The 15340-nt window shown below is 39.9% G+C and overlaps 2 protein-coding genes across 15 annotated transcripts in view; one reads left to right on the top strand and one right to left on the bottom strand.

The window, feature by feature from the left end:
* Positions 1 to 15340, top strand: part of nrxn3b (neurexin 3b) — a 196645-nt gene that overhangs the window by 148230 nt on the left and 33075 nt on the right. The window lies entirely within an intron of this gene.
* Positions 1239 to 7327, bottom strand: tp53 (tumor protein p53). Of its 2 annotated transcripts, none has more exons than XM_088286181.1 (11): positions 7169 to 7327; positions 5843 to 5925; positions 5705 to 5756; positions 5455 to 5646; positions 3958 to 4132; positions 2999 to 3111; positions 2790 to 2899; positions 2592 to 2716; positions 2377 to 2468; positions 2231 to 2301; positions 1239 to 1568 (listed from the first exon to the last, which is right to left on the bottom strand). In XM_088286181.1, the coding sequence occupies exons 2-11, from the start codon at positions 5923 to 5925 to the stop codon at positions 1475 to 1477; spliced, it is 1107 nt and encodes a 368-aa protein (XP_088142307.1). In that variant the 5' UTR covers positions 7169 to 7327; the 3' UTR covers positions 1239 to 1474. The 2 variants fall into 2 exon arrangements, with proteins under 2 accessions (XP_088142307.1, XP_088142308.1); XM_088286182.1 differs by having other exon boundaries at positions 5455 to 5628.

Raw genomic sequence — 15340 nt, 5'->3', positions numbered from 1 at the left:
GCCATGTTCCAGCAGGCCTCTGCCTGGACAGAATATAATGCCATTTGGAGCGAAGAAGGACCTTGTGACTCATTGCATTTGCCTGGCGCTCAGAAAAAGCCTCCAAGGGGGCGTCGTTTGTGCCACAATGCTGCCAATCAAGGGATAGCAAAGCTTTTTGTGTTCATAAAACTGCCCATAAGTCTTTAAAATGTAGACTCATAATGCTGAAATGTGGTATTCATCTTCAGCTTTAAGTTTTTGTACAGCCTCCTGCTTCGATATTGGTTGCTTATCTATAAATTAGGACACTTTTCTCGAAGCCAATTTGCTCTCGATTGAAACTCACCTCTTCTTGGGCAGGGGTGGGCAAACTTATATCTGTGTTTGACACACCACAGTATTTAGAAAATAAAATATTAACAAGGTTTAATCATTTGATTTTTTTCCAAGTTCGGCGGGCCGGATTCAAACGTTTAACGGGCCGCATGTGGCCCCCGGGCTGTAGTTTGCACACACCTGCTCTAGGGGATCATCTATGACCCCCAAGGGGCACTCTGCTAACCGCTCTTTGCATTGCCGAATGTTTGGCACCATCTGGAGACTGTCATGAGATAAGCCACATTTGCAGGCGTTTGTATTCACCGACTGGCATTTGATCCCAAAGGGGAGAACGGAAACGTTGCTAAGCATGAAGTGCACAGGTCGACAAATCTGAACCACCTGCTGATGCCGCACTTGTTTGCGGAAGACTCACTGGAGGTGCTGAAGTTGTTTAGAATCTCTGCAATCTTTGCTGTGGTAATTGCTATTTACCTGGAGCAGGTTCTTCATAGCACGGGAACCGAGTTTGATTGACAGGCGGATATGCTAGGTGGTAATATGCGAGACTGCAATGACGAATCAGGTTCATGCAAATTGTTGACTGTCATGTCATCATCAAAAGCCCAGCATAGTCGAACTAGGCGTTATCCAGAAAGGAGATTGATGATTTCTATCAGTTTAACTCCTAATAAGGGCTTGTCGAAGCACATAGCAAGTAGCAACCAAAAACTAAAATTCAACTATATAACCAAAACACATTTTTGTTTTACTTTACTTTCTGGATTATATTATCTAAATTCGCTACTCAAATGTTTTTTGTTTTTTTTTTAATCTGTGGACACCATCCACAACCTTTTGCTAAATAACACCTATTTGCAATTCTTCCAATTGATTTAAAGTAAGGTCAAGTGCAGACTTGGTATAAAAACACCATATGATATGATAATGTTTATTGATAGAAATACATGTGAAAGAAAGCAGCTCCAAAGGGAGGACTGGGCACATATTTTCATTCCAGGCTACAGTATAAAAAAAAAAAGGACACACTAAATGTTATTTTATTTAAAAAAAAAATGGAATGATTAATGGTGCATAGAAAAATAACAGTACAAACTTGGACTGACTTTTTTTTTTTTCCTGCCATATTTTTTTTGCTAGCTTTTTTTGTTATTTAGTCTGTATCGCTGCGCTCTTCTTTCAGCATGACTCGCTTCCCATTGAATGGCATCGGTGCTTCCTGGTCCACCGCCGCATTCGACTTTTTTCTAGAAAAATAAATAAATATCAACAACAAGATACATTTTTTTTTAAAGAGATGCTTATTCTCGCATTGGTTGAATCGAGTTGAAGTTCAGTTGAGTTAAAGCAAGGAGGAGAAAAAAAATAAATCGAACGAATGGGGGGAAACTATTGCGAAAAACTCCTAAATTGGGTCATTTTACAATTCATATACAGTATATATTTTTTTCCCCAAGATGCAGCCTCTGCCCTCTTAGTCCTCTGGTCACTACAACATTTTTAGCAATTTAACAAAATCTCTAAAGGAGCCGTTGAAATGGCTAACTCATTTGGTCTTTCTTGAACTTCTCTGTGGTTTCGCGTATGCCTGCCAAATTACAAGTTGCTATGTAAAACTGGCTTTGGGGGCTCAATTTTCTCCCCCAAAAAATTGGACCCCCAAATGGACGTTTCGAATCAAAATGACAGAAATTCGGTCTTTTTGAGCCTTTTTTTTTTTTTATAGTGCCACGTTATGATGGACATGCCTACCAAATTTCATGTCACTGACCCAAATAAGCCTATGATGTGCACGAGTTCTTGACTTTCTTGTTGAACTCATGATCAATAAACTCCGGTTTGCTGGCTTTGGAACTGGGCAAAATGACCCCATCATTTGCGGGACACGTCCTGTGGTTGGACGACTTACCCTTTCTTATCCTGCCTTTCCAGCCCTTCGTTGAACGCTTTAAACAAGTCAAAGCGAGCGCGGCCGCGAATCTGCAGGAAAATTGGACAATGATTAAAAAAGACAAAATAAAGTGAAGTTGAAATTTCAGCTGTGTGCTGACTTACTGGCAAATAAAACATTTCGTCGTCATCTACTGCCACGCTGGAGGTGGGAGTGAGCTTCTTAGCGGGGGCACTGGTCGCGGCTGTGGGGCTCTCTGTGAACACATCGGAACAAATGTGAGCTTGGTAGAACTGCAAAAAAAAAAAAAGGCTAAAAAAAAACTCTCAAGAATGTTTAGGTTTGAAATTCCAATTACATGATCTTTTTGAACACCTACTTCGTTTCTTGGTTTGCTTGGTGCCATTTTCAATCTGGGTGTGGTTATCCTCTTCGGTTTTGCGATCCCGGCCGGGACATGCACAAATGCGCACTTCGAAACACCTCCGGCCCAAAATTTTCCCCCTGGGACGGACAGATAATAATGTCGGTAACGAATGAGGAAGTGACATGGCCTGACGCAAGCACAAAAACCTACTCGGGGGTCTCCAGAGTCAAAATTGTGAGGATGGGCCTGCGGTTCATCCCCCCCATGCAGGAGCTGTTGCACATGAAGCCGAGAAGGATGGTTGTCATCTCAGAGCCCAACTAAGAAACGGAGAATTTTGTGGGGATTTTCCAGTGGTTAATTTCATTCCATACTTGTCGTAAACATACGGTTTCAGGGTGACAGTTTTAACGGCGTACCTGGGGGGGCTCGTAGGGAACGGTCACGCTCTGCCTCTTGGTGTACGGGTCCTCGAAATACTGCACCCTCTGGCTGCCCTCCATTCGGATCAGATGGCAGCTATACTCTGCGGCTGGACGTCAGCATATGTACAATACTATTTAATTTTTTTTTTTGCAAATCGATTCTACTGTTCAGTCCCTTTGTGGTCTGGTATTTTTACGAATTATGTGTCGAAAATATATTGAGAGTAAATCTCGGAACTATTATCAGAAAAATAGAATTCGGACTCTTCTAGAATCAGCAGGTAGAGTCCCAACAAGCAAGAAAGATAGAAAATGGACCAGCTTTGTTAAAAAAAAAATCGATGTCTGTTATGTTTCAGAGTAGAAGGAAGCAAAATAGCCACGTTGGTTAGTTGTAATGCAGATTATTTTTCCTCCTAAAAGGCAGCTGAGTAAGATAATTGTTTTTTGTATTGTATCACACGTGACACTAAGATCTTTGAAATAGAATTTGAGAAGACGTATGTCAGCACAGTTGTTAGTGTTGGTTGGCTCTAAAGAGTTGGGGCGCTTGGTGTGTGTGTGTGTGTGCGTGAATGCAGCAGCGTCTGTGTCAGAACTATTTGACCGTATGTTGTAGTTAAATTATTTGAAGGTGGTGTGTTGATGTTGGGTTTTAGGATGCTGTGTTTCAAAAGTGGGAAAAAAAAAAAAAACGGAACCCTAAAAGAAATTTTAAATAATCTATTGTTTGAAAGTTTTTTAATAAAACATTACAATTATACAATTTTTTTTTTTTTTTTTACAAAATATTCAGATTATTAACAAATCACTTAGTATACATAATTAGCTGCATGAATGAAAATACATGAAGAGGTTTTACCAATTTAACGATAAAATGTCAAAATGAGAGCAAGGAATTACAGGACTCTCGAACCCAGTATTGCCCGTCACGATGTACCAAGCAAACGTACCATCCTGGTTCTGGTGGTGGGGGCACCGGCGTACCACTTCGGCCACATGCTCAGTTTTCTTGTAGACCGCCATGGCTCTGAGGGTGGCACCCGCTGGGGGCTCTTTGCTCACCAGAATCTCCACTGGGGTGGTTTTAGCCAGCTGGCAGTACAGCTTATTGCACATCACGGAAAACTGACAGAAAGCACATATTTAGATTTTTTTGGGGGTTTTCAGTTTTTTTTGCCATAGTCCAGTTTTAACCCTATGTGTGCTGCAGGGAGGCAGTGAAGGGAACATGCCCCGTCATGTTCAGCTATTGCTATCAAGGCACAAGCAGGGAGCTGGAAGAGGGAGGTAACTTTTTTGGCCAGATCAGCCCAACTTGAAAAAAAGGGGCCAACCAGAGCGCGCTGTGGGTTGTGTCACAAGCAACGCCATTGGCTCACGTTGCTTGAAGGAGAATGATGTTATTTGACGAGTATGAATGGAAATCAGCGGCTCGATGAGCGAGAGAAACAAAAGAGCGATTTGGAATGGATGGTGAGGTAAGATTTTTAGTTTTATGAAATGTGTTAGCCGATATGTTTTCACATACTTGCCTGTTGAATGTTAGGATTTAAAACCAAAGCAAAGCACGGATAACTGTCCTCGGCAGTGACCTTTTGTCTCAGGCCTCCACCAGAGGAAGCGTCAAAGTCGAATGGCATTAAAATCAAAACGCATTTAATTACAAAAAACTGAAACTAAATATATTATTGAAAAAGTAAAAGTTTTACCCGAATTTTAAATCATATATATGGATTGGATGGATGCATTTTTCCGCAATGACAAATATTACAGCAGACACACGTGAGCCAGGACTGAGGAGTGCGAGCAAGACAGGCAGTTGTATGGGGGTTGGGGGACCTTTGACATGTTTTCTTCCCATTATTAATCTCAGCCCAATCTGGAGAATTTTCACTTATTTTACACATTTTAGGGCAGAGCAATGGAATTAAAAGAATTTTAATTCTAGAGATTTGGGAATAAGTAAAATTGTTACTGTGATGGGCCTCAGTGAGTGACCTATGCGCATCAAATGTAAAGTGCAAAAAAAAAAAAAGGCTGGGGATGAAAAGAATCACAGACAACTAATTAATTAAGGCACAATATGTTCAAAAGTCATCACCGACACAGAAACAGCACTTCAATAACCAATACTTTAAAGTTAGCTGTTTTGTGGAATTGTGATTCAAAGGCAGCAGTTTAAAAAAAAAAAGGCTCCAAACAACAATATTATTTCCTTTCTTTGTATAGTTTTGAGTGACAAAATATTGAAACCTTATTTTTATTTTATAGCTTGATTTATTAAATATGAAGTCTTGGCACTTCTGGTTCAGGTATATGCGCAACCTACGTCAAAATCTAAACGTCTGCACTCTGTTGCGCAAACAAAAAAAATAGCATTGCCTATGGAAAAAAAATATTTATTATAGTGTCATTTTTAATCTTAGAGGTTTGAGCCTGGAACTTACAGTGGATGTGACCGACTTGGCAGTTCCAGACTTCTGAAAGCGGAGCTGGAAACCGTATTCTCCAGGATAGTCTGTGGTGACCGGCACAGTGGATGCCGGTGGGGGGACGCCTTCGTTGGTGAGCACCTCCGCCTCCATATTGAAGATTTCCTCGTCAAATTGCAAAACTTGGAGCTGCAGGAGATGGACAGGCTGAAAAAAAATACATTAGTTTTGCAAACAAGGACAAAAGCAGTTTGAGCAACATTACCTGGTTGATGCTAGATGGGCCACTGTCACCAGGATGTCTGGGGGTTGTCATGCTAGGGGTAGAAAGCAAAAGCTGCACGTGTTGTTTGCTCATCGTCAAATGTTAACTTAGAAGAATTAAAAAAAAAAAAAAACTTACTAGGTTTCCCAGATATCACTGAATGATTCCTGACTGCCCAGGAACTCCTGGCTCAGAGACAAGTTCTCCAGGCTTGGCTCCATCTTTGGGAATTTAAGAGAATATTAGAAAAAGAGGAACATTGCATTGGAAACAGTAGCTCCTGGAGTGATGAACTTTTTCTTGTTTAATAAACTGCACTCCAAAAATAATGACATTTAAAACATTTTGCAGTTTGATCAGCATATCATAATATTAGTGTTTTGCATTTTTTACACAGTGCCTATTATGTTCTGCCTCCTGTCTACCTTGCGTGTAAATGCACTTTTGACGACTAGATGGTGACACTATTTAGTTTGACATATTTGACCAAGAGAATATTGAAAGACTCAGCTATACCGTTTTTTTGCACCGATTAATGAATGTCAATCCCCTTCAATAGTCATTTTTACACCTACAGAAAGCGACGGCAACACGTACATTTCACAATTTACAACTTTGGGCATGAGGTATATGGTGGGATAAATAAACTTTGGTAGTCAGGGGGGGTTGTTTACTTTAAACGCATAGAGTGATCAGTAGATTGTACAATGTGTGTAATACATTTTTAAATGAGTTTGTGTTTGAAGACTAAAAAAATATTTCAAATGCTATAAAAACAAGCCTTGGATGATTTTTCATATGGCATTTCAGTTATTGTGGGGGTGGTTTGGAACATAGGCCCTACGATGAATGGGGAATTACTGTAAATGCAGGGAAATGAAATCACAACTCGTTTGATCTCAGAAAAATGCAGCAAATCCAGGAGGAGAATAAAATCAGGGAAGGTGGGGGGCCAATCAATGGGGAATTTATTTGTTAGTCCAGCGTGAGGGCCAAAGAATAAAGTTAAATGACATCGAAGTGAGTCGTTTTTGTTTCAATGAGAAAATACACGTCACTTGATGTGGATCGTTGGACTAGCAGGAAAGTTTAAGGTAATGTTTTTGTCATTCCGATAAAACCAATAAAAGGGGGCTAAGAAAACAAAACAACAACAACGTGCTTGCAACAAAATTGGTGACAGCGGGCATAGCGGCCTGGAAAAAATATCAAAATAGTTCTGATTAAAAGAAAAACGCCCTCAATCAGTCTGGGCTTTGTGTTTCATCACACCATTAATGCGATTGCTTGTTTGGCGCTTTTAAATGTAAATGTATCGCAGATGAACGAAAGAGGGAAAGCCTTAGCATAGCTAGCTAGCTAGCTAACTAGCGTTGCCATTCAAGCTACAGGCCACACAATTTCCGCTCTAAACAAGTCACGAGCGTTCATTTATACAAGTCACTTGGTGTGTGACACACGTACCTGGTATGGTAAGGCGACCACCGAGTGGCCAAACGAGTCACTTGGCGGTGAGTCAAGTCTATTAGAAAACAAAAGCTAAAATGTTTTCAGCAGACGCCGTGCAGCAGCAGCAAGGCTGTTTTGGGGATTCCCACCACAGACGGAGAGGGCGGGGCTTACTCCCTCGTGACCTTTTTCTCATGAAATAATTGGTTGGTAACTACCCATTCTTTTCATGTGGTGCAATATTTCAACAATTATTCATTTATTTTGGTACATGATTGGTTGGTTAATAATAATGTAAGTGTAAATAATACAATTAAAATTAAAAAATGATAAGCATTATTTTTATACATATTTTAGGTGGAGGCTATAAAAGGCAATTGGAGTTTTTCTTCATGTATAACTACTTTGTTTATTCAAATGTTATTGAAACAATGTAATACATACATATAGTTTTTTATTTGTTTGAATCTGATATTTGATTTGATTGTATCCAACATATTAACACATTGCACGATCTAAAAATAAACATTTGAAGACAGAAAGAAAAGACCGTCGATGTTCAGAGAAGGAAAAAGTACAAACTCATATCTAGTCCTACCCCTTGTTCTCTACTACTCGTGTCAAATTATGACACTATTAAGTTTTTTATATACAATGATGTATCCCAACATAAAGACAAAGCAAACAAAACATATTCCTTAACAGATCCATAGATAATTTTATGTGTGTGTGACTTGTAAACTCTTAACAAATAGGCATAATTATTTGTACAAAAACAAACAAAACCTTTATAGTCGTGTACTGATTTCATAATAACTCCAATAATACAATTTCAAAATGACAATGAATTATTAGGTTGTTAATAATGGATTTTTTTTAACCTCATCTGTGATTCTATGAATGACCTGGCCCATTTGATCATTACATAGACGTCAATATTGCTTACTCTTTAGGATGCCGGTTTGCTTATGTTTAATAGCAGCTCTATGAATATTGCACACCGTTTAAAAGTGAAAGGTCACCATCATCATCAAGCGTAATTTGCTAATTTGCCGATTGCAAATTAGCACCTGCAATTCTTCTGACCTGAAGTCATTAGGAGTCAAAGTGTTTTCTTCTCTTGATCTATGTCAGGTGTGTCAAACTCAAATACACAGTGGGCCGAAAAGTAGAACTTGAACAAAGTTGCAGGCCAGCATTGAACACACAACCCCTTTACTGTGGACCCAAACAAGGTTATCTTTAACATTGATCATGGAACAAGAAAACTTATTACTGTGCAATATTTAACTTAACTTAGTCCAGATATGCAAAATCGAATTTAATGAAAAAAAACAAACAAAAAAAACATCAATGACATTAATTTATTAAATAAAAATGAAATAATAACAAATAATTATTTAAAAAAAAAATCAATAGTAAGTCAATCAACCATTCAAGCCCATGTCTTGGAGTCGCAAGAAAAAGTGCATAAAGAGAACGTTAATTATAGCTCAGTTTGCTACACACTGATCTAATCTGATGTGCACAAGCCAAATACCTGGCATCTCTTCTTGGATCATAGTTCATCAATGTCTGGGTTTAGGCTTTGAGCTGAGAAAATCCATCAGTCTGACGTCTCCTTTCTAATTAAAATTTTCTTAAAATTATATTTAATATTTTAAAAACAATATAATTTTTTTTATTGAACATTTTTATTTTGAGTGTTTTTATTTGTGCAATACAATGTTTAGTTTTTAAAGTTACAATTCTCATTTTGTTACCATTATCATATCGAATGTAAAATGGTATAGCAGTCATTTGGTATAGCCTCGCGGGCCCAATATAATTACACCGTGTGCCAAATTTGGCCCACGGGCCAGAGTGTGACACCTCTGATCTATAAGAACCATTGTGTGATTATGGCAGAACATAAGGAAACTTAATTCTGTCCAATGTTTCATTTTATCCCAATAGAACACAAAAGCAAGAGTTTGCAAATGCATGCTTTTCATTGCAAGGAAACAAAATGCAACAAAGCTCGCACTGATGCAGTGGCCATGATGTTGCGAGAACAATTGTCTCACAGAACAATGACCAGAACGCAATGCTTATTTATTTGTAGAACTTCTTATAAAATCCTTGTTTGAATATTTTGCACTCCAACCTGCTTAGACGGATTACGTGCACGCATGCACAATCGCCAAGATGCACGGCGTCGCCACAATCAATCACTTACACCGCTTGATTTAGCATTAATAGTGTTTGTAATGACATTGGCATCTACTTGCATTGCAATCACATTTCATGCCTCCTCTCTGCAGGCTTCCTTGTTAACTGGGAGCGAGCCAGGCAGCAACGAGCGCTATCTGCTCAGCCTTGTGATACGCACTTATCTTCCAGCACTTTCATTTTATGAACAAGAAAATTGCCTTTAAAAATGCCTGGTGCCTTATTACTTTTGAGCCAATTAATTTCATGACAAGTAATTCCTTTTACGACACAGCGAGGAGAAAAATAATCTGCAAGAATAACTGACGAGGAAGGACAAGCACACCCCGCAAGAATGTTAAGAGACTCCAATGTAAGAAAATGATTTCCATGTGCTTAAATGAAGCCTTTTTTCCCCCCTCATAGTTCGAACATAAATTGAAGTTTTGAGGAGATGTCGCTTGATGACAGCGTGCCCTCAAAGTGTCCAATATAATCAAGAAATAGGCCACTTGCATCTATGTTCTTTGAATTAGAAGGGACAGAGTGACCTACATTCTCCCCTGTAGATCGGTTATTAGAGGTGCGAGTTATATACTCAAGCACTTTTAATTGAAGGCTAACTCATCTCACGTACTTCTGTCTAGGCTTCACGCTTAAAAATACATTCAATCTCTTAAAACTCATTCACTGCCATTGTCGGGTGTAGAATCCAAAAAGGACGTTCTTTTTACCTGTGGACAGTGAACGAGCTAATGTTTGAGTCCCAGATTGCGTAATACGAAGAGCAAGACACCTTTTAAAACGACGGCGTTTACATCAGGGAGTTGACTTGAATCCAGCTCTAAAGCAAGGGATTCCTTTATGAATATGAAATAATGTAAATAGAGGCAAAGTGAAACTTGGCCCGCTGACCTGCGTCATGCTGGCACTGCCGCCTTGCACACAGCGATGGCGTCTGGTGCTCAGCTTGACGTCTGCCTACTCGCCACAGGAAATGTGAAAGGGGTTGGACTCTGCTGCTGCTTTGCACCCATTTAGGCCCACTGGAAGTGTAGTGAGATGAGGGATGTAATGGTAAAGATGAGAAGGAATAAATGATTCATTGAAGACATCATTGAAATGACATTTATGTGTAAAAGTTTTTGATTATTATAAGGTCATATTTTTTCAATTCATTTTTCTTAGACGTATAAAAAGTTAAATGATGCACAGTGTATCACAATTTGGACCATAACTAACAGTTTTGTATGCCCTCATATATTGTCCTATAGTTCAGTGGTCTCCAACCTCTGGTCAACGGCCTGATAGTGGTGCCGGGGCCATTTTGGACAGAATAAAATAAAAAAAACTTGCAGCATTTCCGGTTTATTTATTATTCAAGGCTGAAAATGTATTTATCTTTTTTTTTTTCTGGGGGGCTTGTGACGGGCTTTTCTCCGTTGCTGGCCTCTTGATGCATGTCTTTGCCTTGGTAGTATTTCGCTGATATTAAACCCACAAGCTAGCTAAAGGATTAAAAAAAACTTGTCTGTACATATGGTCGGAGAGAAAAAGTTTAGACTTGTAAAAAAAAAAAAAAAAATTATGATTAAAAAAAATACTATAAAATTAGCATCATGTTTTTTCCCGAACTTTACTCACATGCTTTACCGACTCTATCAGTGGCAATGCATTTCAACTCTGTATAGAATTACAAAACATCCTCTCAAATTGAATTTACTTCTCCGCAAATAACATGAACGTGAACGGCAGCAGTGGATGTCTCCATTGCGTCACACAAATGGGCAGCCGCAAATTGATGTTGTCACTGAACGCCTTCACGTAAATGAATTTCAAATCAAAATAAAATGAATCTCCAGAGGAAGACAAATTGAAATGTAAGGAAAAAAAATAGTAAAAAAAAAAATGTCCAGAGGATTGTGATGGGGTGTCTAATGCTTCAATTCTCTGTAGATTATTACCTCTTGTCACCTCAGAGGACTCCTCCTAGCTATCGTAATCTTTCCTGCAGACACATTTCTCTCCCTCTTTTATTCTCGCTTCTTACTCTTTACCTTCATCTGTGCCACTCCAGCCGACGAGATGAAGGATTGCGTTTTCATCTCGGACAAGTTACCACCAGCTGTCTATTGCCATCATGTTCTGTGCTACGGTACGCGACTAACTAAAGCAACAGCGTCGTTTGTTAAGCCGTCACGACCCGACCCAACTCAACGGATTAATTCTCGCCACACAGTCTCATTGCTTTTTGTATTCTCCACCAACAGATAAACTATAGCTACACTACCCAGACAACCAAACCTGGTGTATTATTAACAACATTATAGAAATATCTTTGAATTTTATTTTAATTGGCCATGCATTAGTGGAGCTTTGCTCTTTAGGCTCTAAAAAAAAAGATTAAAAAAAAAAAGGCAAATTATACTGAGAATGCGCTCAGGCGTTTATGGGCTTGTGAAAAGATATATTTTAACATTTTTGTAGAGTATAAAAATTATAATATACACTTGGGTTAATTTCTAGGCAGTCTAGGAGTTAAAAAAAACTTGAAGGGAACAAACAAGGTTGCAAAGACCTAAAATTCCTAGATGAAGTAAATTGCACTTTGAAATCTTTGGCAGTTTCCCCAAGCAAAGTTTCTTCAAGGACTTCACTTGCAGCCAAGACACGTACTGTAAAGTAAGTTAATGCGGATTAAGATCGGCGCACAGTTACTACTGGAATGTTCCAAAAGGCTGAGAGTGATAATGCAGCGCTGTAGAGGACCCTGCACTAACACTGATAAATGTTTTCACCAGGCGGTCCGCCATTAGTGTCAGAGCAAGTTACAGCCACAAGAGCAGACAAACAGGAAATGGAGAGAGAATGGCTGTAAATAATTGATAAGGCTGACCCTGTGTGATTCATATTCGGTGGCGGAGGATCAAAGTGTGAGCCTCCCACTTTGACATTGAGCCCGAGTGCAGGAGTCAAAGCCATTACCATCTCGAGCAATACTTCTTGTGTTTGTATCAAAAATGCAGTAATTCCTGCGCCTCAATCTGAGCTAACACTAGCCGGCACTCCGGGGCACTGACGTTATTGCCGCTAGAAGGTTACCTAACAGTAGCGCTAAGTAAAGCCAAGTGGAAGCCATTTTGTTCCCGTCCACTTGATGTAGTTCCAGGCGCTCTCAGGTGTGAAATATAGCCCAAGTTGGATCCCTCGGTTCTTTTAGGTGTGATCAATATTTTAGAGGCGGCAGTGCCTGCTGTCCTCACATCAAATTTTGCAGCTCTGCAGACGATTAGGAGTGCGTGAATGAATGTTTGGTGCGGTCAATCATTAATGAGAGATTTTAGTTTTAATCGTGCTTATGACATCCTGATGCAACCCGTGTGTGTGTGCGTGTGTGTATAAATATATCTATCTATATCTATCTGTCTATCTATATATACATATATATATTCGAGCTGTAACGATATATCGAATATATCAATATTTTATTAATATACCAAAAATATATTATGATCACAATATTGGCCCATATAATGTTGTTATGGAATTGTAGGAGTGGCTGTTTTTTTAACTGTACTAAAGAGGTACTAATAAGGCGTATTTAATGCATGTCATATTCATCACTAAATATTGCTGATTTATTTTCAATTTTCTCGAGTGAATCATAATTCATTTTGAGCGGATGCTTCAATTAATTGAAAAGCCCGACCTGAAAAATACTTTTAAAGCTAAATGTCTCCTCAAGGTTTTTTTTTTTTTTTTATATAAAGTCTAACATTTTTCGGGGCTGTTGTATTTTAAATTGACTTGAAACAAAGGCAGTCCCTGAGTGTAATGGGTTTTCACTTTTGTCAATTCAGCCAAATGCATTCATAGCGTTGTTTCATACATTCCACACAGTCTTAAGGTCATGCTCGGAATACGGCAAACTACCCTTTGTGCAAATGTCTGGCATTTAGGCACATGACCAAATCACTGTACAACCCATGTGTTACTCTGTCAATTAGTGAAGATGCATCGCTTTAGCACTGTAAAGCCCAGGTCCATCAATCTAAGTTTGCCTGACTTTGTCCGAGCTTGTCCAATCCATTGACTGCCTGCGTTATCCGGTTATGATTCCCCCTGACCACACAAGCATTCTCGGGAGGTTCTGTCAAATGAAAGGCTGGATATGTAACCTGAACTCCTCCTCCTCCTGGGACGTTTGAATGCTCACATTTGTGATATCACATCTTCCTTCCTGCCACCAGAGACCTGATATAGATCCACCGGAGTCATCTCGCTACAACTGGTACCAGATTTCAATCGAGGTTTGATTGCAATGCAATACCTTTGGAGGGTGGGGCGGGAAAAAGTCCCACTTTAATAACATGCTTTTGACCTTAAAGTCCATCAATGCATCTTCTCCTCGAGGATAACCGGCACATAGTGATCATTTCGTCTTTGTGTTGTCAGCTTTGCACCGCCACCAAAAAAACAGCTGTCAGTTGTGTATCAAGGTATGTGGCTTTTCCGAAAGGAGCATTCAGTGTGCTGGGGATGAAGTCTATTGTGTGCAGCTCATCTCAGTGCAGTGGCTGTCTGCTAAAAGCTGAGATAGCTGTCTGAAGGATCGGCCGGCGCTGCTTTAAACTGATCCTCTCCTCCTCGCTCCGCCCGCGACACTCCATGTGTCGGAGGCATTGATCGCCATTGAATTGGATTGCGCTGGGCCTGATTACTGAAGACAGCGTGTGTCGGGTCACGTGGGACCACAGCGGCTTCTTGTGCCAACAAGTCAGAGCCAGCTCAAAGCTCTCGGATGTAGGATTTACTCACTGGAATTACATGTGTCAGTGTTTGTTACACACAACAGAACAGGCTCATGCAAACACTCACCGGTCACATCATTAGACACACTTGGCATACCGTGAAATATAAACGATTGTTCATTATAATCATCATCGAGGTAACACCTCCCAAACTTTGCTGTCAGGATAACTGTTCTTCTTCCAAAGTCACCAAGGCCGATGTTTGCGATTCATTTATTTTATTTATTTTGTCCTTGCCTCTTGTTGCGTTGTGTTGTGTTGTGGTACGGCAGCTCACGGCCGTCATCTTTTCCACTAAAGGGAACAAAAGTCTTTGCTCTGGAGACAATGAAGTGCTGGCCCGCCGTCCTCGCGACGGGCCAATAAAAAGCGTAATTGGATCTGTCTATCAAACATTGGTGCAGTGTGGGAGTGGGCCAGAGCGTGGAGTAAGTGGGAAGGACAGAAGGTTAACTCTGCCCAATAGCACGTATTTCCTTCTGTCCGGTGGGAGGAACTTAGCAATGAGGGCGGAGTTTGAACAAGTTCATCAAAAATTCTGCAGCCAGTTTAATTTCCATACAAGTCGTCTGAATTAGTCACAACTTGTGATTTGTGTGATCGATTCATGCATTCCTTTCTTGAAGTCAGTGCTTCTCATTTGTTCTCTGTTACCCTCACCCCTAGCAAGAAGAAAACAATTTGCGACCTGACTACCCACTCTCCGCCGTTACCATAAATAATAGCATTATGGTTGCAAAACAAACCTACACCGCAGAGTTAATACTCGTGCGCACAACGGGCAATGAGAGCACCACTGCCAACTAGTGGAGTGGATGTGCAATTACACTTTATTGTCGTACGGTGGAAAAAAAACATGTTCCTCAGGGTCATACGTGTCCCCCTCAGCATTGCACCGCCCCCCCCCCCCGCCCCCCAGGGGGGGCCTGCCCCATTATTTGAGAAGCACTGCTTTAAGCCAAAAATGACCATTGATCAGATACTGCCACATTTCTACAATTATGGCACCAGATGTATTTATCTGACTTTTCACAGACATCATTTAATGCTTTAAAAAAAAAAAAAAAAAAAAAAACACCAAGCAGTTCTCGTTTTAATAGCTTCCTGGTCCGACAATGTTTTGAAGGACGAATTTGCTGGCCAATTGAGGTACTCGCTAAAGAACATGATGTTCATCTATCGAAAG

This window comes from Idiotropiscis lumnitzeri, chromosome 21, assembly GCF_059441095.1.
Source record: "Idiotropiscis lumnitzeri isolate Australia: NSW breed Sydney's pygmy pipehorse chromosome 21, RoL_Ilum_1.0, whole genome shotgun sequence".
Lineage (NCBI taxonomy): Eukaryota > Metazoa > Chordata > Actinopteri > Syngnathiformes > Syngnathidae > Idiotropiscis > Idiotropiscis lumnitzeri.
The sequence above is the reverse complement of the archived record's forward strand: the minus strand, read 5'-3'. Positions and strand labels throughout refer to the sequence as shown.

Bases quoted from the DNA above. Each gene is read 5' to 3' on its own strand.
- tp53 (XM_088286181.1), bottom strand. From the start codon at position 5,925: ATGGAGCCAAGCCTGGAGAACTTGTCTCTGAGCCAGGAGTTCCTGGGC. The intron at 5,647-5,704 runs GTAATGTTGCTC...ATTTTTTTTCAG, and splicing joins GCCCATCTAGCATCAACCAG to CCTGTCCATCTCCTGCAGCT. The intron at 2,302-2,376 runs GTAAGTCAGCAC...ATTTTCCTGCAG, and splicing joins ACGAAATGTTTTATTTGCCA to ATTCGCGGCCGCGCTCGCTT.